Genomic DNA, 25,446 nt, shown 5'->3' with positions numbered 1-25,446 from the left:
CCCCCCGCATGTGGTCCTCCTTGATCTTCCCCGGGGCCTCCATCAAGCTGGTAATGCACAGAAGACCTCCCTAGGGAGACGTCCAGGAGCGCCTGACATGCATGAACCACCTTAACTGGCTCCTTTCCACATAGCTTCTTACCATATCCCTGAGGGAGATGCCAGCCAGCCTCCCTCCTGAGAAACACATTTTGGCCAATTGTAACCCTTGTTCTTACGGTCATGAGGGGGGTCCCTGGAACAAAATATTTTGAGATGGGGGTGTCTGTGGCCAAATAGGCCTAATTTTGGGGAGGGACTTTTTCGTGTTATCTTTTGGCTTTTAGCCTTAATGTCTGACTGCTCCTTCCTTGCGCTGTTTAAGTATTCAATCAATCAAATCCCTATTCTGGGCTGGAGCTGGGGGCGAACATTCAGTGAAAATAGAAGATCTACAAGCTCACAACACGTCACAACACAATGTTGTGAGCTTGTACATCAGTTTTGGTGATGGGAGATTTGGGTGGGAAAAGGATCCGAGGGGCCTTGCATAGACCCCTGATGTCCAAAGTCTGACCTGGGGGCCAATCCTGGCACAAGATATTTTCATATTATTTTTGAACAGAAAAAGATCACCTCTAGACTAAATGGTTAAAGAAATGAAACACTGAAAGTTTTGAAACCCACCAAGCAGCTACAATGTTTCTAAAAGCCATTTAAAGTTTGGGGGCGTGGCTTGGCAGATGTCGTATATTACGGAAGCGGAAGTCATCTTCGCATAGATCCTCCTCCTCGACGATTCCTGAAGGCAGCGTCAGAGGGGTTAGTGCTTTTATTTTCGCTTGGAAATTACATTATTTTGCATGAATTGACGTCCGTGTTTTCTATCTAATGTTTAAGCAAAGCCCGCATGGTTCCCCCCTTAAATGAATACAGCAATTCCCGCAGCTGTTAAATGGTCGCTTTTGGGTGGCAGCTCGGCTTGAAAACAAACACTTTCTAATACTAGCCGTTATTGGCGAAGATGCTAACCGTTAGCTATCTTCAGTTCGCTGTCCAAGGTGCTGAAAAGGGGGAGTCGTGACACTTGATAAAAGCCCAGTGTGTGTAGATCATAATAACGATGCTTTTTGACGGGCAATGCTAAGTTTGTGTGTCAAAACGAGGATCATTCATTCTCTGTCGCACCGTAGCTAGCAGCAGTGACCCTGACTGAAATGCTCGCCACTAGTCCAGTGTAAAACCAGGCTGGTAGTGGAGGTATTAACACTTAAAACAAATGCTATGTCTTTAAATGAGTAGTAGACCCGTCAGTGTTTCATTTTAGAGGTAAACATGGCTGGTTAATAAGGGTCCATTTGGTTAAATGTATTAACACGGAAGCTTTACTGTGTAGGTACTGTAGAAGATGACGGTTGACTTGTTCTGTCGCAAGCCTGACAGATTGTCACAGTCTCACACAGACTGTCGTTTCTGCAACGTATGGACATCATGCTGGCCTCATCATAATGTTTGATGATATTTTTGTTATCACAACCTCGTTTTCGAGCTGCCTCCCTGATTTTGCAGAGTGTTTGTCACTCAATAGCAGCCAGTGTGATGTGATGTGCACCAGATTGATCCTTGTAGTTGTAGGATCCGGTTTCTGCTGTGCTGTGTGCTGGGGTGGGGGTGGGGGGGGGTTGATGCAGTCAGTCAGGGGGAAGACAGAACAGAATGAGCGTGTAATTCAGCTAGACTGGTGGTTCTCACACCTTGTAATTTCAAGGACCCCCATAACTCTGAGTTACAGATCTGTAAGGGTCCATTTAGCACCCCCACCTAGCCGCAAATTGCAACACTAGATTGTTTTATACTCGGATGAATCTAGGGTTGCAATACCTCCCATAGGGATCCAATGCATGAAAACAGTTTTTTGCTATCTGATTGTATTAAACGACTTCAAACTCACCAATATTGTGGCTCTATGGAAAGCTTGGAATTTACTCTTGCTATCTGCAAAGTGTTTGTTTCTGAAAAATCCACCGTATTTTTTCTAAGTGCTGGAGTTTGGAAGCGCTCGTGGGAAGTCACTTAGCAGTCCTGTGTACCAGCTGGTTCTGTCACATAGCCTAATGCAGGAGGCAGCGGGACGTGGTGTTATAGAAGACGAGCGCTTCCTAAGTTCAAGACTTAGAAAAAAAACATGGCTGCTCGGATTTTATTGACAGAAAATAAAATCATAACAATTCCACGGTGGATTTTTCAGAAACAAACACTTTGCAGATAGCAAGAGTAAATTCCAAGCTTTCCATAGAGCCACAATATTGGTGAGTTTGAAGTCGTTTAATACAATCAGATAGCAAAAAACTGTTTTCATGCATTGGATCCCTATGGGAGGTATTGCAACCCTAGATTCATCCGAGTATAAAAAAATCTAGTGTTGCAATTTGCGGCTAACCCCCACCACACCCAGCACAGTCCGACTGTGTGTGTGTGTGTGTGTGTGTGTGTGTGTGTGTGTGTGTGTGTGTGAGAGAGAGAGAGGGAGAGGGGGGGAGTTGTTTGTGTTAACCCTTACGCATTATTAGTATGGTTGCTATAGGCATTTAGGCAACACACTATAAAACAATCTAGGGGTAGCACTCTAAAAAGGCTATACAGCCAAAAGGAATGTCAGGGTGTTAGTTAATGTTGGCATTGGCAATGACAAATTCACTGCTGTATATTGTAATTGCATGCAGACGAAGGTGACAACATTGCTAAGTTGAAAACTCTAGCAACAAGAGCTTTATTTGTCACAGGTGTAAAGAAATGTGTGAAATGTGTTTTGTTTTTTGTCCCCGCTCTATCGTTTTTGTAGTATTCCGTGAGAAGAAATCAGGAGTAAGAGCATGATAAGGGAAAAGAGAAAACTCTGGGTTAGGGTTTTAACCATTAAAAATGGTAGCACCGTATTAAATTAAATGTATCATATTTTATTTATTGAATCAAGAGAGCTATATACGAAAAAGCACTTCTCCTCTGTCCTGTCGACACTGTCCATCAGGTCCCGGTGGTTTGATCCCTGCGTCCTCCCACAGACACCATGACGTCCTCCATGCTACGCAGACAGCTGAAGAACCTGGTCCAGAACTACTCTGAGGCCGAGGTCAAGGTAAGGAGAGCCCGTCTCGCGAGGGCCATAGAATATCCAAATGGTGTGCCTATAGGTCAGTGGTTTTCAACCAGTGTGGTCCGATGCTCCTTGAGGGGGTTCCAGGTGGTCCCCACTAAATAATGGAGAGTTGGTAACCACATGGACCCTTATAGATCTTTAACTCTTGAGATCGTAAATTGAAAACACATTTTTTCGTTTCATTTTGCTCTCAAGAGTTGTTAAATTATTGTTAAACACCTGCGTTACTTAATTTACAGGAAGAATTGTTATTTTGACCCGTTATTAGTCCTATGGTACCACATCTATACAGCAAGTGGAATTGTAGACAACATCCTATACAACAATAAAAATAAAGGTTTTGGGCCAGAGAGGCTGAATCTCATCAAATGGTGTCTCAAATGCCGAATAAATAACGGACCGTGATATGAAAAAGGTTGAAAACCACTGCTATAGATAGAAAGTGAGAAAACAGCCTGCACACAATAACTGTCCATTTCACATTCCATCCAGACCAATGTTATGAAATTCAGAAAAAATATATATTTATATCTTGGATTATTCTCCCAGATTGTGGTTTTGTCAAATCAAGTTTTTTTTTTCAACGGACCATAAAGAACGGATCGTCGTGGTTACAAATGTTCTTTTCCGGGAGAAAGAAGAAAAGATCACTGGATGTTACAAATGCCGCGTGTTTACATTGTGGTCACATCGTGCATTCCGTGGGTAAGGCAAAAACAATGAAAGACCCTGGCAGAGGCAGAATGAATGAATGAATATCTGGCGATGAATGTGTTCAGTCAGCAGCACTGAGGAAGACCGTGACACTTATTAATCTGGAGCGTTGCAGGCTTTCTGCTTTCCATTGCTTTCTCTTGTGCCTATAGATACCACCACAGTTATGACTAGCAGCCTCCAGAACTACACCAACCGACATGTTTTTTTTCCAGAGGGCAGCGCATGTTTTTAACACTTGTAGTGCCATTATTTTCGTAATTATTTGTAATTTATTCACTGCGCTTTATTTTGAAGTGCCCCGGATGCCATTTGCCTTGCTCTCACAAGTGCATGCAGTGACTGCAGAGCGCTAAAATATTTTCTTCTTGGGCCGCAGGTGCCTGGAATTGTTCGCCCGTCTTTTTTTGCCGGGTAGAGAAAAAAAGCCCCAGTGGACACAGCGCCTACATTTCCATAACATTGTTCATTCAAATTCCTTTATTGCCGCAGAATATGAAAATGCAGCGTCAAGTTTACAGCTCCAAGGACATACAGTAGCAGTAGATACTCGGCCTAATACTCGGCTTTGCTGGCTCAGACTTATTCCTGTGTCCATATTTGCCTCTCCTTCACTGTCTCCTGTCCTGCTCGGCTTACTGCCAGTGAAGAAAATAAATACGGATGACATAAACCCGGCTGTGTTGCAACTCGATTTCACCCTTTCAATCTTCTATTGGTTATGCATCTCTACCAGGTCTGAGCAATATTATTGCAGTGGTTCTTAATGCAGTGGTTCTCCAACTTGTACATTCATATTTACAAGTTAACTCTGGCAGTGTACAAATTGAACCATAGTACAGGTCAATTTAGAACCCCCTAACAGAACACTGAGTGTTCCTGGAGCCAGCTTTGACACTGATCTAATGGATATGTCACACTGTAACATTTCCTCTTTTTTGTTTCTACTGTAATATTACCACCCTATCTTCCCCGTTTGTGTTATTAGTGCAGATTACTTATTTTAGGTTACACTTGCTAATCGATTTCACTCAACTGTTTTATTTTCCTTCTCTTTTCTTGTTCTTTCAGGTGAGGGAGGCTACGTCCAATGACCCCTGGGGTCCGTCCAGCTCTCAGATGGCGGACATCTCAGACCTGACCTACAACGTGGTGGCCTGTAACGAGATCATGACCATGCTCTGGAAACGCCTGAAAGACGACAAGAACTGGAGACACATCCACAAGGTCGGAGTGGTTCCCAAACCTTACACACACACACACACACACACACACACACACACACACACACACACACACACTTCCTTTGGTGTAGAATATAGAATCTGTGTATTATTTTTGAATAGGAATAGTGTATAATTTAAGTGAAATGTAAAATATTTGATAACCATATTTTTGGTTCATTATTGTTGGGCGTTTTCTGTATTTCTTCCTCAGTCACTGACCCTGCTGGAGTACCTGCTGAAGACGGGTGATGACCGGGTGCTGCTGAAGATGACGGACAACGTCTACATCGTCAAAGCTCTCACAGAGTTCCGCTATGTGGAGAAGGATGGCAAAGATCAGGTGACGATTGCTGACTTCCTGGTGATACTGTTACAGCAGCACACTGCTGATAAGCTTATTTAGTCGTCTTACATGAATCTCAGGCTTCTCACATTTTCTTTACTGTGATTTGGAGACATTTTTGGATGTAAACTGAGGATGTTGTTAGAAATGCTAGCCGTTGCTGACTCTATCTAACCTTATAGATTGGCTACATGTTTATGCATTTATTTCATATGTACATGTCGATTTAAGATTTAATATCTAAGAGTCTGACTGGGCTATTGCCTCTTTTTAGATAAAAATAATATATATTTGGGGACTTTTTCTCCTTTCCTGAATGGGCAGCCGCAAGATGGCGGTCCCTGTAATAGATTTCGTCACATATACGGTAATATTGAAAATAAAACGAAAGAACAAGAATGCATGTTGCTGGGCTCAACCTTCTTCCAGGAGAAGGTCTGTAGGTCCAATCTCAGCAGATCGCTGACGTTGTACCCCACTCTGCCCTGCTCCCGTTTTGACTGAATATCCTGGACGATATAATGTCCAATCAGACATGATTGGTCATGCTTCACTTGACATCACAACATATAATATAAATGGTGAGACGAAATTCAGTTCCCAGTGGATTCCTTGCCACTGGCATCAGTGAAACCACACTTGCAATTTCCCAGAATTGAACCTTTCTAGTTGGATAGTATAGATGAGAATGATGCAGCAAAGGTTGTTGGGATCGGGAATGGAACCTGTGACTCGCTGTCAGGCTTAGAGCATTAGTGCCTATTCGTGGTACCATATTCTCCTTAACCATTAAGCCATAGGCTATTTTTTGAGCGATGCTAACCGATCTTACATCTGGCTTTGTGTGTATGTAAGGTATGTCCGTCCCACAGAGCTTGGCATTGGCCAAGCTTCGTGGGAAGTTTATCGAAATGAACTCATAAAAGGCACCGCTCACTTCACACTTGGTGTGATTTTTTAGACCTCTGAAACCCTTCACACCCTGGGTCATATGGGACACAGCACCAGACAGTCAAACAAAGATATTGTGAATTAATTTGGGGCATTTGGAGTGCAAAGGAAGTTGAGGTGACATGCAACACAGATTTTGAGCATCCTGGATGTTTTGATGTGGTCAGTGCTTTAGCCACTGGGACTTAAATGTTCTGATGAGAGGACCTATAATGCAAGCCTGTCTCCTGCAGGCACTGGTTCATGCAAGTGGTGCTTTTCATAGTGATCGATTACACTGCTACATTTGATTCTGACACATCTAATACAGGGGTCTTCAACAGGAGGTCCTTAGAGTGACTACAGGGGGGCTGCCAAATCCTTGTGTGATAGGATCATTCTTTTAGATTAACAACTTGAACCCTTGCATCCTTATTCCGAGGATAGCTTTTGCCAAAAAGGCTTTGAGAGCTTGTAGATCGGCTATTTTTGGCAAATAGGTTTGGTGTAGAAGTAAAAAAAGAGCAGACCAATTGCATAGTGAAAGGTCAAGTTTACAAAATATAAAGTGCTTAAATGTCTGAAAATACACATTAACATGAATCCAACATAGACTGATGACAGTGCTGTCAAACAAGTCTATGAATCTACTGTGTCAATGAAATCGATGAAAATCTGCATCACACATTTATACAATATGTATAGGGAGTCCCTGCTTCATCTCTCTCTCAGCTAAGCGGTGCTTGGCCTGAAAACGTTCAAGACCCCTGGTCTAATAAGCTGATGCATCTTCAATCCACAGGGTTCAAATGTGAGAGAAAAGGCCAAGGTCGTCCTTGTTCTCATGGAGGACGAGGAGAAGCTGAAACAGGAGAGAGACTTTGCCGTCAAGACCAGAGAGAAGACCTCAAAGAATGCTGCTGGTGAGACATTAAAGCATCTGAGGCCCAGTGGTTCTCAAACCTTTTCATTTCAAAGTCCCCCAGAGTATGTGTATGTATTTGACCGCAGACCCCCACCCAAAGATTTTGTGCCATGAACCCTCATACAAGATTTGTGTTACAAGATTAAAGTGTTATTTTTTTTCAATGGCAGATCTATATGAGCTTGTCTGTCCCTCATCCCGTTTATGGCCATATATGGAGATCCCTGATGTCATTTGATATAAAATCAATAGAAAATTCACATATCAAAGAATTGAATAACCACCAAAGTGTTATTTATAGTAATTAATGCATATAATAGCCTATAACGACATGCCCAAAATGGAGATTTTAATCAATTAGTTGGAACAATTTCACCCCTGCCCCAGTTGCCATTACTGATATTTCTGAACTCCTTTTAGGCAAGTCTGACGTTTTATGTGATGACGTGGAAGGTTTGTTTAAAAGGGACCGAGGTGAGACAGGATCATTATTATCGTTTGTATGGCATCACAGGTTTGTTGTGTAAATCCACTATAGTGGGGAGAAGTTATTTTCAGAAGTGCAACACAGCTACGTATGGATGTTAGCACAACAAATGACAAAAACAGCAGCAGCAGCAGCAGCAGCAGCAGAGCTAGCAAGAAACCTTTTGAAGTGAAGAAGTGGAACGCTGTGGCGTTGTGGTCCTGGGACATCGTGGTGGACAACTGTGCCATCTGCCGCAATCACATCATGGATCCCTGCATAGAGTGCCAGGCCGTTCAAGGCACCAGTAGCGCGACTGAGGAGTGCAAGGTCGCCTGGGGTGTCTGCAATCACGCCTTCCACTTCCACTGCATCTCCCGCTGGTTGAAGACCAGACACGTGTGTCCGCTAGACAACAGGGAATGGGAGTTTCAGAAGTACGGAATCTGAACGCTGCGTGAACCTGCTTCTTGACCCCAGGGTCTCGAACCTCTGTTGCTCAAACCTCGGTTATTTCAGCCACCGCTTTTGCTGATATTTGTTTTAGATTACTAGCTTAAAAACACCTTTATTTTAAGTTTTCATTCTTTTTTTACTTGTAATGTTTTTGGTGTTTTTACCAGCTTGCAGAGCTGGTCAATAGATAGACAGCCAATTACATCATTAAAATGATGAACATCATATTGCAGTGAACCTGCTTTTTGTTAACCTTTGCACTAAAGAAAGTGAAGCTTTTGGTCATGCTTCACACACTGTTGTCATGCTTCACATGACATCACAATATATAATATAAAGGATAATAACGAAATTCAGTTCCCAGTGGATTCCTCGCGACTCGTGTCAGTGCAACCGCACCTGCAATTTCCCAGAATTGCGCCTTTCTAGTTTATTTTAAGGTCTGAATGATTTCTAATCGCTATAGTCGAACAGATTGACATCAGTGTGGTTCTCTACACATATCCAGCCATGGTGATCTCTTGGTGCGTGTTACTTGAATCTCTATTGCAATCACTCCCTTGAAACTATAAGCCCGTCTTATACTGTTTAAGACCCCCCCAACACCACTAAGAGAGTAGCATAAAATAGCATAATAAAGGTATTTTTTTTTAGATCCAAATAGTTTCGTAAACTATGTCTTTGACAAGACAAGTCTGTCTTTTGGAGTTACCACTTTTTAACCCACTAAGAACCAGGAAAGCATCGGTGTCATTTTATACTTTGGCTATTCATTTTCAGAAAACTGTATTCATAGGAAGACGATTTGTAGAATTGGCCTCAGATCTTTATGGGTTAAAGGCACAAAGGCCAAACGCCAGGGCCGCAAGGCCATCAGATAAAACAATGATTTTAAATCCACCGAAATTATGAATTGAACTTTTAATACATAGTCTGAAATAAAATAAAACTAGACTGCACTCTGTTGAGGTGCCAACCTGCCTCTTATGCACTCGTGGCTGTGGCAGGAATTTCAATCTAGGCCATGAATGCCATGGCTGTCGTATCACCTCGGTTTGGCCTCATTCGTGAAATAAACAGCCCTTTAAATTACTTGCGCCAGCAGAGTACCCAAGTACTCTGTTCGGTGTATCTGTCGCGTATCTGTGACGTATCTGTGTTTAAGCCCGTAGCCAGTCAGGGACCAGCATTCACCATCAACAGCCAATGAGGGAGGGCCCAGCATTCCTGGTCAACAATTGCGACCTGATATAAATAACAAGGAACGCTCTGCTGGCGCACAAGTAGGACACACTGTACATGGCAGAAACTTTAAACTTTAAACGGTGTCACAAAAAACTCAATGAAAAATATTTGTAGAACATTCAATAAAAGATAGGAAGGGGGGGGGGGGGGGGTTAGTGACTGTATTCTTGCTGTTCAGGTAGTAGGTAGAGACAGAGCTTTGATGCTAAACCTATGCTTATCTAAAGTATGTTCAAACATAGTTATGCCCAATACATGTGTTGAATAGATATCTAAAGTATGTTCAAACATAGTTATGGCCAATAGATGTGTTGAATTCAGTCCAATAGTTGTCTGAGTGAACTGCTATTTAAAGCCTGCCAAAAATACCTGTACCAGTGCGTCGTCCTCCTCGTTGGTATTCTCATTCGTTGGCATATTTAAAATCACGCAGTCATCTCTTCTCATGGTCCTCTTCTCTTTCACTCAGCTTCATCCACCGACCCCCAGAAAGACCCCAACTACAAGCCTGTCTACGCCCCTGGAGCCACAGGTCTCCCCTCGCTGGACAACATCCCCTCAGTGGCTGAAATAACGGCTTCCTTTGAGGCTCGCAAACAAGAGCGCCTCAGGCAGGAGCACGAGAAGAAAGAGACAGAGAGAAGGGTGAGCACTATTGAAAGACCTTTTAAATTGATTTATAAGAGGGGTGTTGTTAAAGAAAGCAAGTCTATTAGCATAATTGCAAAATTATGACTTCTGCTGCAAGCGAAAGGGCAGATTTAGAGCTCCACCTTGATATGTTTAGAAAATGTGTAAAAATGTCATTATACCTGATCAGTCGGCTGAAAGCAACCAATTAGTTGAATTATCAACAAAATTCATGAACATCCACGTACACATAAGTTTTCTCTTGTGTCCTTTATCTCTGTAGGCCAAGCTGAGTGAGGAAGAGCTGTTGTGGGAGGATGCTGGTAAACAAGGGCCCAAACCAGCATCAGCTTGGGGAGGAACGTCCATAGAAGAGGAAGAGACAACAGAGCCGGAGGCCGCCGATGCCTGGGGTGCACCAGTCAAACCCTCAAAGAAAGTCAGCGGCGATCCCTGGGGAGCTCCGGCCAAAGCGGAGGAAGATCCTTTCGCACCGGCTCAGAAAAATGGAGAAGATCCCTTTGCTGCGCCAAAGGACGAACCTGATCCGTTTAGTGCGCCGAAGGACGGAGGCGACCCGTTTGCGCCGGAAAATGACTCTGATCCTTTCGGCGCACCTAAGACACACACGTTCGATGCATCCACAGATGGCGCTGACCCGTTTGCCGCACCAGCCAAGGAGGATCCATTTGCTGCCCCAAAAGGCAAGGATGACCCCTTCAATGCACCAAAAGTTGACCCGTTTAATACGCCAAAGGATGATCCATTCAATAATACACCTAAAGATGATCCATTTAATACGCCAAAGGATGATCCATTCAACACACCTAAAGATGATCCGTTTAATACGCCTAAAGATGATCCATTTAATACGCCTAAAGATGATCCATTTAACACCCCTAAAAATGATCCATTTAACACCCCTAAAGATGATCCATTTAACACCCCTAAAGATGATCCATTTAACACCCCTAAAGATGATCCGTTCAGTGCTTCAAAGAACGACCCATTCAATACAACAAAAAATGACCCCTTCACCGCACCAGCCGACAATGCTGATCCATTTACTGCACCAGCATCAACACCACCCAAAGAAGATCCATTTGCAGCACCTACAACACCACCTAAAGAAGACCCGTTCGCTGCACCTACGACACCGCCTAAAGAAGACCCGTTCGCAGCACCTACGACACCGCCTAAAGAGGACCCGTTCGCTGCACCTACAAAACCACCTAAAGAAGATCCTTTTGCAGCGGCCACGACGCCACCTAAAGAAGACCCCTTCAATGCACCCACGACACCACCTAAAGAAGACCCATTCGCTGCACCCACAACGCCACCTAAAAAAGACCCTTTCTCCTCACCGTCAAACGCCCCCCAAGACGACCCGTTCGGTGCACCACCACTGACGACCACGTCGCCCAAGGAAGATCCCTTCGCAGCACCGTCCAGTCCGCCCAAAGACGCTTCCTCCGACCCGTTCAGCGCTTCCATGGCCGCCTCTTTGTCAAAAGACGATTTAGGCGCGTGGGGTGACCCAGTCAGCTCGCCTCCCGCTGACTCTGACGCCTGGGGAGCGCCGTCGGGGACGAAGGCACAGGGAGATCCCTGGGGAGCCAGCTCCCCTGCCGGCGGCGACCCGTTTGGGGACGCATCCAAACCAGACGGCGACCCGTGGGGTGCAACAGGTAAGAGTCACAGCAACCGAGATGGTTAGAGGAGAAGCACAGGTGCACGTAATGAGGGTTGGCTGGACAGCAAACGTAATGAAAGTGAGTTAGAAAATGATATAGTTTGGCTACAGAAATAACCAGTATTTTTGTTGTCTTTTTGTGTAAGGGGGGACTGAATTTCCCCCTTAATTTCCCCCTTGGGATAGAATTATTGAATGCTTTAACCAGTGAAAAATAGCAGATATACAAGCTCACAGCGCGGCACCGAGTGCCGTTGCTGCGAGCTTGTAGATCTGCTATTTTTGAAAAAGTCGTGAAAATGTGTGCAAATCTTTGAATTGAAAATTTTGCTTCTGGGGGGTCCCTGGAACTATATATTTTGAGACGGGGGTCTGTGGCCAAATACATATCATTTTGGGGGTCCTTCACATGAAAAAGTTTGAGCACCACTGACATAGTAGTCTCTCAAGAACAGACTAACTGAGCTCCATTTAAGTGAAAAGGACCTTTTCTTTGACGATGGCTGGCCAGATTGCTGACATAGAAACATGGGGTTTTCAAAAAGTCTTAGAAGGATTCAAAAGACACTAATAGAATCGGGTCAAAATTCTAATTTTCACGATTCTTCAAAAATAGCAGATCTACAAGCACGCTGTGAGCTTGTATATCTGCTATTTTTCAATAGTTAAAGCATAAAATAATGATACACAATAATGTGTACCCGTTCTGAATGGGTTAAGGTATCTAACTTGCATGCATCTGTCTTTTATGAATCTTATCTATCATGTTACGTATGTCTCAAAATCTGTGGTAAGCAACAGGGCGGCCCGTGAGCCAGAACTGGCCCGCCCCATCAGCGATAATATCTAGCCCAGAATTTGTTTACCGGGCCAGATAAACGGTAGGATGAACACATGCTGTAGTTCTCTTTGCATTCTTCTTTTAATGTTCTGTTTTCACTGTCAACGTTAACTCATTTGGATGAAACGCTTTGGTAGCACTTTACAATAATGACCTGTTATAAATCATTTATAAACATTTATAAGCAGTTTATAGATGAGTAATAAACATGAACAAACTGTTTATTGACATTTGTAAATGTTTAACTAAACATTTATAACTGTTTTAAACATCATTTACATGTTATTAGTAAGGTATTAGTAAGTAGTAAACTAATCATGAATAAACCATTTATATACATTTGTAAATGCTTACTAAATCATTTATAACCAATGCTAAAATTCACATAATGTGTAGGTAGGAATGCATTTACAAATGTCTGTTAAGGTGACCTCCATGTGTTGTTCATGTTTAATACCGGTATACGCTTTGTAGATGTTATCAAGAGCCCTAATGTAAAGTGAAGACTATTCATTGCGACCGAGAGGTTGCAAGTTACTATACAAACCTCCACCGGATGTCCGTCACGTCACGTCACGTCACGCCACACTTTTGGCCCTACTCTTATCTCTGGAACCGTTGCCCCTATCCATGCCAAACTTTGCACACACTCCTTGGCTGCCAAACCACAACCTCCACCCCTGATTTCTCACATGCCCCTCTTCTAGCGCCACCATGAGGTTGCTTATCTCCTTACTGGTTATTTATATCTGTCTGTTAATGTGGCCTCCTTGTTTGTTCATGGTTATGCTTTGTAAAACATTCCTTAAATATCTATAAATCATTAGTAGATGTTATCAAGAGCCCTAATGTAAAGTGAAGACTATTCATTATTTACAAATGTCTGTTAATGTGGCCTCCATGTTTGTTCATGTTTAGCAGTTTGGCAAGTTTGGCATGGATAGGGGAAACGGTGCCAGAGATAAGAGTAGGGCCAAAAGTGTGATGTGACGTGATGTGACATGACGTGACGGACAGACTGACGGAGGGACTGACAGACAGCCGGGGGAGGTTTTCATAGTAACTTGCAACCTGATGGTCGCAATGAATAGTCTTCACTTTACATTAGGGCTCTTGATAACATCTACAAAGCGTATATTAAACATGAACAACACATGGAGGTCACCTTAACAGACATTTGTAAATGCATTCCTAACTACACATTATGTGAATTTTAGCATTAGTTGTAAACGATTTAGTAAGCATTTACAAATGTATATAAATGGTTTATTCATGATTAGTTTACTACTTACTAATACCTTACTAATAACATGTAAATGATGTTTAAAAACAGTTATAAATGTTTAGTTAAACATTTACAAATGTCAATAAACAGTTTGTTCATGTTTATAACTCATCTATAAACTGCTTATAAATGTTTATAAATGATTTATAACAGGTCATTATTGTAAAGTGCTACCAAGGCGGTACATGTTGAAAAAAGAAAACTGTGTTTCACATGCCTTTAACAATACATTGTTTCTCTCTGTTCTAAGAAGAGACCTTGTATGAAGTATGAAGCAGCTCTTGTTTGAAAAGAAGCATGACAGAAAATGTTTTAAGATTTGTTTTGGATCTTTTTTATGCCTTTATTTGAAAGGATAGTAGACTGACAGGAAATGGGGAGAGAGATGGGGAATGACATGTGGCAAAGGTCGTCCGGATCGGGAATCAAACCGGCGACGCCAGCAGGCATCATAGCCTAGTATGTGGTATGCGCCTGGACCACTAGGCCAGCGGGCGCCCCATGACAGAAAATGTTTAACTAGGAAATATCCTCTAAGTGCCACATTCAAGGATGGTGTCTGGCTGCCTGCACAAAATGAATACATAGGCATTTGAAACTGAACCTATGACATTAGATTACGCCACCATTTATCAGTAGTTATACCACAGACAACACCCATCTTTATTACACTAACTTTTATTGTATTGTACATTTATTTTCCTAAATTAGACTTTGATTGCGTTCTAGCCTGCCATCTAATGGCTTAGAAAAGAATTGGCCCGAGGCCAAATGTACTTGCATTGCAGACCCCTGCTCTAAATATTATTTCCAGGTCTTAGTGATAGTAATGTTATATGGTTATTAATGCAGGTTTTATTTTAAATGTAATCTATCGATTGATTGATTGATTGATTGATTGATTGAATACTTGATTAGTCAGAAATGCTTAGCCTACTTACTTTGAGCCATAAAACATGTTCTTCTCTCTCATGTGTTGTAGCTCCCACGGCAGCCAACAGCGACGATGCGTGGGGTTCCCCTGCCCCGCCCACAGACCCCTCTGATGACCCGTTTGGAGACGGGGCCTCTAAGACCACCAGCGGTGACCCCTGGGGCACGCCAAGCGACGCACCGAGCAACGGCACAGGTGAGTCTCTTCTGTATAATTCTGTCTGGGCATTTCAGTTTGTTCATCTATCCAAATCTATCCATCCACCCTATCATTCATCTATTGGTCAACAAAATTAGACCTATAATCTGTATTATGCTCTTCTGATCTGCTGTGCTGTGCTCTGCTTTATGAGTAATCCACTTGTTTTTGATGTTTCTGTTTAATTCATATTCATATTAACTACCCATTAATTCAATAATCTAGAGCCAATAACAATAGAGTTACAGATTCACTTTTACAGTCCTTACACACTTGGGGAGCTTTTTATTTATGTATGACTTTTAAACTGCTCTTGGTACCATAGCACATCCACACACAACGTCAACGGAGACAGCAACTGTTTAATATGAAACTAGGTTGATTTTACTGGATGAATTACCAGATGAATAGTTTGATGTGAAATATTCAGACATATTTTGGATCCTGGTGTGTAAGGACCTTTATTCTGACTGAGTACGTGTCGCATGCTGCTTGTGATGAATACATGGCAGGCATAAATCTTTTCAAAGCCAAACACTAGGGTGAATGTTGCGTGCACACATGTATGCACGTTTTCTGGTGCACTCTTGTATGTGTGTGTATGAGAGAGAGAGAGCACGCTTCTACTACAGCTTACCAGCTCACATGCCACCTCTCCAATCCACCACCTTGGTTTCACTCCCATCTTCCTTCCATCCATCAATCGCCTCTCGTTTAACGACTTTAATCAATTAACTCTTGTCTTCCTGCTCTGTTCTCTTCTCTTTACCCTCCCTGACCCCGTGTGTCCCACCCTGAAACCTGCCCACCACCCGTCACCTGCAAACCGCTAGAAAACACCTTTTAGAGCAGAGAATTGGACCTTTATGTCATTGCAGATAATAAGCAAGCAGCACAGGAGGGGGAGTTGGCCCGGAAGACGGCGGCCTTCCTGGGCTCGGTCGGAGCGTCGCTCGTCAACCTGGACTCTCTCCTCTCCTCGGACCCTCAGCCCAAACAACCCCCCCTCACCAGCACACTCGCATACCTCCCACTTACGCCAAGCCCCGGTAAGGAGAGGTAGAGCGCGACTGTAAACCCCGCATCTTCACATCCAGTAGGCCCCTGGGGACCAGCATTTGAGCGCCATTTGTGTTTTGATGATCATAGTTTGGGACAAATTTAGGCGCCCTTTTCTTTTTTCTTTTTTTTTTGCATGTGGTGTATGCCATCAGCCACAACATCCAATTATAACGGAGGGGACAAATGTATTTAACTTATAAACCCAAATAGTTTTTTTTTTTGCAGTTTGAGCAGGGTTTTGTTTGAACTTTGAACTGACTCAACAATGGAAGAATCTCTTTGGGGAGATCCCTGAAACCCAGGCGATTCTAATGGGTTTTAAATGCATATTCAACCTAGTCAGCCCTGGTGGGTCTGAATTCCATAAAGCTTACGAGAGAGAAGAGAAAGAAGGGAAGAGAGAGTACAAATATAATGTTATATAATATATATTGAGCAAAAGGTTTGTATGAGAAGCTAGCTGTGACAAGTGTTTCTGTGTAGTCTTTTCCCTGTGTCCCCACTGTTGTGCGTAGCTGTGGTTGTTATATATATGTATATGTATGAGTTGTTAGCATCAGTGAGCTATTGTAACTGCCCTGTATAGGTAGATAAGCTAGTGTACATTAATCCCATTTGAGCTTCAAGTTGTAACTCTTCTCTTCCCTCTGTCTCTGCTCTGCTCCACTTCATTTTTCTCTTATTGGAATGCTTTGTACTTTATACCCCTCCCTCAATCCCCCCTCTCCCCAATCCTCTCCAATTCCGATTCTGTCGCTGTTCCAATTTATACTTTTTCCCAGGTGTTAAGGGCACAGTCGGTGGCGGCCCGTTCTTGGGTCGAACCATGCCTACTTCAGGCGTGTCCTTTAGTGGGGCGCCATCAGCCCTGCACTCGAGTCCTTTTGGTTATGTCCCCACCTCGTCCTCCTCAGGTGGGCTGCCCCATGCCAACCTGGGGACTTCCCCATTTCAGCTACCTTCTCGTTCCATGGGAGCATCTCCCACTGGCCACGTTATGCCTACATCGGGACCTCCTAGTAGTATTTATCCGCCCTTCTTTGGAGGCGGTATGATACAGCCCGCGGCAGCCATGGGGGGAATTCCTTCGATGGAAGTTAATATTGCCCCGTCCAGCAGCTACATGGGGGCTCCAATGGTACAGGCCAACTTCGCGCCGGGGGGAAATCCTCTGATGGCATCTCAGGGGGCCTCCCCCTTCATGGGGGCTGGAGTGGTGCATCCCGGTGCCACTGGAGGAGGTCCCCGAGCAGGATTCACTGCCGGGGGAGGTTCCATTCCACAGACGGGAGGGGGGGTTCCATTGCAGCCCCAGATGTTCCTGGCCAGTGGGTTAGGTGAGACCACACCCATAAATGACACCAATCCGTTCCTCCTTTGACAACTTGACATGTAAATCTCTCCTGTCAATCAAACAAATCAAGTGTTTTTTCTTTGTTTTGTTTTTCCAAACGCACGAAACAAGCCAGCTCCACTGCTTGCATCAAATTATATCGAGACCCGTCCACAATAATGTTAATGCACAACTGGTTTAAATGTATACAGCCAGAGCCAATATATATAAAATAGTTAATTACAGAAACAAAATGGCTTCACTTCCTTCACTTCTGTTGGGAACTAAAAAGCCATTTAACTGAACTTAAATTTAGTCCAGTTCGATTTGGTTCCCCAAGTGAAAGAAATAAGAGATCATTTTGTCACTGTCCAGAGCCACTCCGTATTAAAGGAGTATAGTTCACCCCAATAAAATACTTTTTTTGCATTGTTTTTGTCGCTTAACTGAGCCAGTCATTTTATGACCGGCAGAGTCTCTGGTAGGAGACTTTTGCAGTGTCTCCTTTGAGTCTCCGCCGCGGTCATCAAATTATTGGCTCAGAAATGCGACAAAAACTAAAATCTCTGTGAATTCAAGTGTTCATGGGCTGTGTAATTGACATAAAATAAGTAATTTGAGTGAACAACTCCTTTTTTAAGAGACCATTTTGTATGTGCCGATATTGTACGTACATACATACATACATAACGAGAAGACTGCGGGCGGTTATTTGCAACTAGCTGTTATACTGTTGTTTGTTCCACTGCACCGGCCTGCAATGCGCCGTGGACATAACAACAATGGACAGTCATGGACAAACTGCGTTGCCTGAATGGCAACCATTGGCTATTGGCCATAGGCTTCAGCCAATGGCTATTGGGCAACACCACTGCGCCATTGGTTTCAGCATATTTCATGCTTGTTATAAATGAGGGGGCTTGCTACTATCTGTGATGGCAGTTGGCATGAACTTTTTTTCACGAAGCAAAGAAAGCATAATTGTTTTTGCCGATATCTGCCCTTGATATAAAAGCAATGCTTCTCATCTGCCGGCCTTGGGGGACCCAGACTGGAGCTAGTTTTCTTTTCTAATAGTTAACCACTTTCTTATGGGTTTTCCCTGGTTAAACTTACGTCCCTGATTTGGGTGGCCAGAATGAAAACATGTAGTCTGGTTCTCCAAGGCTAGCTGTTAAAACATATTAATATAAGTCGTTGAATTTGGTTACAGTGCCCATAACGGAGGCCGCATGGTCTCATACCGTACACACAATTATTGTATCTCTCTGCAGCGATTCCAGTATTGATCTAAAAACGACATTACAAACAAGATTGCGAGATTACGTGTGTGTTCGCAGCTGTATTGTATGTGCGAGAGGTGTGACTGTACGTGCACATGAGGTATATGTTGTGTTTTGTGTAAATAGTGGGAATATTATCACAGTTAAACCTTGAGAACTATATATGAGAGTGTTACAATCATGAGTAACTATTTATTGATCTATTTATTGATTGATTACTTGATTATCTTAATTTATTATTTTTTGTATGGAATATTTGGGGGAAAATCTGTTTGAAACCAGAAATCTTCACACTGCATTCCTTGTTGTGGAATTTGTTTGCTTCACACCAGTGGTTCTCAAAGTGGGGTCTGGGGTCCTTGAGGGGTTTCCAGGAGGCCCCCAGCTAAATTATTGATAGTTTGGAAACAAATGGATGCTTAGGCCTACAGGTGTGTCAACTCCTGAGAGTGTGTGGTACCATAGTACTACTACTTACACAAAAAAAAAAAGCATGAACTGGGGACCCCCCACCCTTACCCCTGGGGGGTCCTGACCCACGGGTTGAGAACCACTGCTTTACACAATTGATCTGTAGTAGCAAGCGCTTGTCACCATGTGACAGGCTCTCCTTGAGATTTGATTGGTCTAGATCCACATGGGGGGCAAACTACCCGTTTCTCCCAATATGGCATCGTCCATCAACTCGATAACCAATCGTGGCTTTTTATCTTCCTTGTTTGGTTCGTACGTTTTTTTTGTATTCATTCCCCCTATATTTATTACATCTTTGTCCAGTGTCGTTAGAGATGAAGTACACTATGACGTACTGTAGCTGTTAGCTGAATGAAAACCCAATTAAAATATATCATTTTCTTCAACGTGCATGCTGTCAGAGATGATACTTGTGTGTGTGTGTGTGTGTGTGTGTGTGTGTGTGTGTGTGTGTGTGTGTGTGTGTGTGTGTGTGTGTGTGTGTGTGTGTGTGTGTGTGTGTGTGTGTGTGTGTGTGTGTGTGTGTGTGTGTGTGTGTGTGTGTGTGTGTGTGTGTGTGTGTGTGTGTGTGTGCGCGCGCGCGCTTGTATTACTATACTTATTAGGGCCAAATGTCCCCACTAATATAGTAGAATTTGAGAAATGGACATCTTTTCATGGTTAAATAAATAAACGATTAGGAAAATATTCAGGTTGTATTACTATACTTATTAGGGCCAAATGTCCCCACTAATATAGTAGAATTTGAGAAATGGACATCTTTTCATGGTTAAATAAATAAACGATTAGGAAAATATTCAGGTTGTATTACTATACTTATTAGGGCCAAATGTCCCCACTAATATAGTAGAATTTGAGAAATGGACATCTTTTCATGGTTAAATAAATAAACGATTAGGAAAATATTCAGGTTAGGTATTTAGATGTTAGACTCATGCCTGATTACTACTTACTGTAGTTGCATGTCGGTGTGGCGCACTAAAAATGGATCTACAAGCTCACAATGTACCGCAGAACAACACACTGGGAGCTTGTACATTGGCTATTATATTAAAATTACCTCCCTGAAATGGTCCTCACAGCTATAGTAATACGAGCACGTTTGTGTGTGTGAGAGACAGTTGACATGATATGAACAAGAGACATTTTCAACAAATACTTTTGACAAGGTAATGCACAATGTACTGTACATTTATGACTATGTGGTGAAGATAAAACTCAACTACAAAGACTGGGTTTGATTTCGCCCCATGTTTTGTGAGACCCTGGTCAAAATGTCAGTTCTTCTAAATTGATCTATTTGAAAAAACTATTGTTACCATGTTATGGTAGTTGCAGCATATTCTTTGTATTCAATGTTTTCCCCTTTCAAACAGGAGGTCACCTCTCCATGTGTGCATAGTGTTGACTTGTCGACAGCCTTTGTGTTTTTGTTTGTTTGCTCGGTCCGTTCAAAGCCGTTCAGAGAAATGTACCGGTAATTAACAAATCGTTGTGTTTTCACTTTATCAATAAAGGTCAATCTTGATTGGGAAAAACTAAATGGAAGTGACCAATTATAGTACAGATAGATGGCTTTTTTTTCCTTTTCTTTTTAAATCATAGTTGGCGTCACTATAATTTTATACTGTATGAGATTTAAAAAATATATATATTTTATTGTGCATTCAAAGTTGAGGATGTGTTAACTGTGGTAAATGTGTGAGAAATAAAATGATGATTCAACACTGGTGACATTGATTTCTGTGAGTATTTCCCCACAGACAGTCATCGAGCTGTGTTCTGCTGTTCAAGTGTCATTGTGACCGTCAGGTCGCGGTTACTATGAAAACCTCCACCGGCTGTGTGTCAGTCAGTCTGCCTCTGTCCGTCACGTTCACGTCACACTTTTGCCCCTACTCATATCTCTGCCACCGTTGCCCCTATCCATGCGAATCTTTGCACACACTCCTTGGCTGGCAAACCACAACCTCTGCACCTGATTTCTCACATGCCCCTCTTCTAGCACCACCATCAGGTTGCATTTTGCAGACTCTTATCTCCGGCACCTTGCCCCTATCCATGCCAAACGTTGCGCTCACTCCTTGGCTGTCAAACCACATGCCACATGATTTCTCACATGCCCCATAACGCCACCATGAGGTTGCTTTTTGCAGACAAAATTATGCCACCTAACGGTCGCTTATCTCCCGATTAGGGAGTCTTACTGGTTTTAAGAGGATCAGCCATGGGTGTCAGCGGGCAGCAACTATCGATTATGTTCTTTAACTGTTAAGCAGTAGGCCCTATTCTACTTTCAAAAAACGTGGTAATTTTATCGTCTACTCAGGCTTTTGTGAACACCCTGGACAGTTTTTAATATTTAGATATTTGATTTTCATTGTATCAGACACTCCCCATCCAGGGCCCATTCATATTCCTTCCTATACATACATACATTCATCAAAAACACCAGTCTTTTTTTTTTCCTGGTGACTCCCCTCCTACTACGTGAGCTGGCTGTGTTTTTTCGATAACCTTTTTCTTTCTTTCTTTTTTTATATTTTATTAATTGTATTGCATTTTCTCCATTTTCCCCTAAATTATTTTGCTGTGAGCACATTTAGAAGATTTATGTTCTTAAGTTGTAGTTGTTTTGCATGACCACAAGAGGGCTACGTGCACAAAAAAGTACACCATAAATGCTGTGATCTGTTGATTTTAAAATTACATATTTGCGAGTGCACACACACACTCATACTTTTGTATGGCACTTTGGGCGTGTGTGTGTACACACACACACACACACACACACTTTTTTTAAAAGATTTCAAACACCTATTACCAAACACCATCTATTAATATAAATACAATAAAATACAATAGCCTTTGAGATTTCAAAAGCATCAGTAAAAAAAATACTTATATTCGCCTTTGCAGGAGGCGACCACAGCAGCAGACAGTCCTCTCTGTGACAAGCTGTTCCATAGAGAAATTAATTACTGTACACAGTAACCACCAGAAGACAGGCTCATGGATTACTGGGTGGCAGAGAGCCAGTGGTACATTTACTCTTACTCAAGTAGGTGCTTACTTGTTACTAGTTACTTTTACTTGGTTACTCACTTTTTTAGATTTAAATGTATCATTACAAAACAGACATTTTAAACGGGTTTTAAACATTTTGATTTTAGTATATATAAATATTTTTACTTTTACTTTGGTATACATTCTTGATTGCAATGCTTTTGTACTTTTACTCAATACTCTGTTACATGTAATTAAAAAACTACCTTTACTTGGAACAGAGTTGTCCAAATGTGTGTCACTATTGTGATATTTACTGTAAACTTTTACTTAAGTAAAAGAAAATAATATCAGTACTTCTTCCACCGAGGCAGAGGGCCGTGGAAGCATGTGACTGATGGTGAGAGCTACAAGGCTGGATGGATGAACAGCCACAGTACTGTAGCCTATATGGAGTATAAGAGGAGCAGATGGACTTGTGCGGATTAAGAAGGGAAATCTGGGTGGGTTTGTGGGCGAAAGTTGCCCAAGAACGAAAGCTGAAATGGAGGCGGAGGAATGAGAGAAGAGCCGGCAGTAAGACGCAGGAGATGTGAACACAAGAAGCCAGAATATGGTGAGTTTATATCATTTTCATACTCCATATCAGCCTTTTACCCCCTCCCAAATTTAAACTGCAGAGTGTAGGCCTTAACTGGCTAGGCAGCATTAGGCAAGGGTGCACTGATTTGGCACAGAGGAGGATTGGCACACTGGCATAAATGTGTTTTAAATGTACTCAATTAAATGAAGTCCCCTCACAACATTCATTCAAACTCTGAACTCGAATTGGGTAGGGAGTCTGGGAGATAGAGATAGATGAGTCTAATGATCATTATAATGTCCTGGTGAGAAGCAGAGGAGTTGTTTTATTCATAAACAATCAAAATCTGTTGGAAACATTTTATTTTTATGTGGTGTCAAAATCAAGAAATCAAGAAAATAAACATAGCACTTCATGGGGGTTGCAGACCCCTGGTGTAGGCTATATACAGTAGGCAGCAGGACTGAGACAAGATGTTCTTTATTTGGAATTTGACATGAGTGAAAGTATAGTATTGGCTAACAAAAACTGTGGATATAGGCATCTACTATATCAGTTGTAAATGTTTGTTTGATTGATTGATTGAATACTTTATTAGAAGTTTGCTAAAAAAAAAGTACAGGACAGTACAGCTCACTGATACAAGGTCAACTAAAAGGATACAGACCAGTGAGACCACAAGAAAGTGCCTTTCTCCAAAGCGGTTTACAGTTTATTTCACATTCAGTCATGCACACACTGATGGCAGAGAAACCATGGAAGGCACTGCACCTGTTAATCAGGAGCAGTTGGGGCTTCAGCACCTTGCTCAAGGACACGTCAACCACTTTTATTTTCCTTTTTGAAGACTTTTGATCTGAAGAACTCTGAGAGGGTGACAGTGTTGAAGAGGAGGTGTAAGATTTGAACATGCTGGTAAAATTTGGTCTTTAGCCAGCTGGGTTTCATGTGGTTCCTCACAGAAATGTTTTGAGTCTTTGAGTGTTCACTTTGACAATATCATCCTATACTTTTAAAGTTACATTTAAACGGTATACCCGTTAAATGGTTCACATTTTCATTTACCATAGGTTTCCTTTACAATGGCCATGATTAATGGTAAAGGGGTCGTTTCCACAGAAATGTTTCTTAGAGGTTTCATGTGTCTCTCTAACATTTTGAGACCAACAAAGCTCTTTCATGAATGGGGAGGTAGTAATCGCTCAAGAACAGATTCCGTGGGAACAAAACAGCCCAGATGATGGGTCCCCAGATTGGGGAGGTAGTGGCTGCTTGGTAGTGACAAGGTGTTGAGCAGGTTGCCTTGCATCGTTTACTCTGATCAAGAATCCTAAGAATAGGTCTGACTGTGTCTTGTCTTTCATAATGTGATGAGATTGACACCTGGATCTGCTTTTTGAAGGTTGTCACCTAAATTTATAAAGAAAAAAAGGGCAAAACATGTGCATACAATCCCAAATGTTTACTCAGTAACAAATCTGATCGATCGATCTATCTATCGATCGATCGATCGATGTCACAGGGCACTTCTGTAAACACATGCTTGGCTGTGCATATTGCTATATAAAATTAATTGTGTTTTTCTAAAAGTATTTTTGACTGAGATTATTTAAATGTTCAGCTTCTTCTGTCCATAACACAGACCGGCATTATCTCCATGCAAAAGTCGGGACCCCTGCTTTATCAGTGGAACAGCATTGATTACCACCACGCATACATGGATTACAGCTCAATTGAACTGGCTTTAGCGATGAGAATAGAATTAGAATAGGAATCACAGCTCGAATCTGGATTCATTCATTGAGTGTTTGTTCAGTAGGGTTTCCTGTCTCTCCAGCTCTTTAGTAATCAGAAAATGCATTTTCAGGTTGGGATACCTATTTTAGAGGACTCTTAAAGGACACACGATAAACAGGTGAAATAGGAATTGATGACACAAAGAAGTGAGCAGATATGGATTGACACTGACAAATGTGTAATTTCCCCCTCACAAAGTTTAATCAAGTTTCCCTGATGATATTGAGTGGTGGAATTTAAAGTAATTCTTCTTCCTAATAATAATGAATGTTCCTTGGAGACTTAATCCAGAGATTAATATGTTTTCCTCTGTGTTCCTCAGGTGGCCACAGGCCGGACCCAGCGAACACTGAGACTGAGATTAAGGGGGATTAACTACACGCACCTAACTCTGTCAGATTAACACAGATCGCCAAATCCAGCGGTGGACCGAGATATCGGACTAATCACTCTGTTACAACCTCCTCCCTCCCTCCCTCCTTCCTTCCCTGAGGATTGAAGGAACAGAGAGTGAGGGGGAAGAATAAAGGAGGACAAATCAAAATGCATCCTAACAATAGAATGGAGGCACCTTGGGGCTGAACAGAAATCCCTGGATTCTAGCAGTAAGATTTGTTTGTTCACTGACCGTCCATGTTAAAACATGTGTTACTTTATGACACAATATACAGTACATAACATATGCCATTTGTAGGAGCCATATGTGAGTAATGTGACTTTAATATACTGTAAAGTCTTGTGTTTTTATTGACGTAAAGGTGTAATAAAGGTTAATTGACAGATTGGGCACTGCACTGGCATTAGGTGGTGGGATCACCCGAGCTGGGGTCACTAATAATTAGTGATGACATTCACCTTTTCACATGAATGGGAGAATCTATTCTGC

At 42.3% G+C, this 25,446-nt stretch overlaps 1 protein-coding gene across 2 annotated transcripts; it reads left to right on the top strand.

The window, feature by feature from the left end:
* The first annotated feature begins 770 nt into the window (after window positions 1-770).
* LOC308293346 (uncharacterized protein) lies at window positions 771-19,602 on the top strand. 2 transcript variants are annotated; one of them, XM_080735813.1, is made up of 10 exons: window positions 771-801; window positions 3,008-3,115; window positions 4,922-5,077; window positions 5,288-5,416; window positions 7,152-7,272; window positions 9,911-10,086; window positions 10,355-11,759; window positions 14,873-15,019; window positions 15,901-16,071; window positions 16,867-19,602. In XM_080735813.1, the coding sequence occupies exons 2-10, from the start codon at window positions 3,047-3,049 to the stop codon at window positions 17,463-17,465; spliced, it is 2,973 nt and encodes a 990-aa protein (XP_080591939.1). In that variant the 5' UTR covers window positions 771-801; window positions 3,008-3,046; the 3' UTR covers window positions 17,466-19,602. The 2 variants fall into 2 exon arrangements, with proteins under 2 accessions (XP_080591939.1, XP_080591940.1); XM_080735814.1 differs by lacking the exon at window positions 16,867-19,602 and having other exon boundaries at window positions 15,856-15,966.
* The last annotated feature ends 5,844 nt before the right edge of the window (window positions 19,603-25,446 follow it).

Source organism: Nannobrachium achirus, assembly GCF_963921795.1.
Source record: "Nannobrachium achirus genome assembly, chromosome: 10".
Taxonomy (NCBI): Eukaryota; Metazoa; Chordata; class Actinopteri; order Myctophiformes; family Myctophidae; genus Nannobrachium; species Nannobrachium achirus.
The sequence above is the reverse complement of the archived record's forward strand: the minus strand, read 5'-3'. Positions and strand labels throughout refer to the sequence as shown.

Excerpts from the sequence above, each read along its gene's own strand:
- LOC308293346 (XM_080735813.1), top strand. The coding sequence starts at position 3,047 with ATGACGTCCTCCATGCTACGCAGACAGCTGAAGAACCTGGTCCAGAAC. Across the intron at positions 5,078-5,287 it reads ACTGGAGACACATCCACAAG|TCACTGACCCTGCTGGAGTA; the intron begins GTCGGAGTGGTT and ends TTTCTTCCTCAG. Across the intron at positions 15,020-15,900 it reads CGCACCGAGCAACGGCACAG|ATAATAAGCAAGCAGCACAG; the intron begins GTGAGTCTCTTC and ends ATGTCATTGCAG.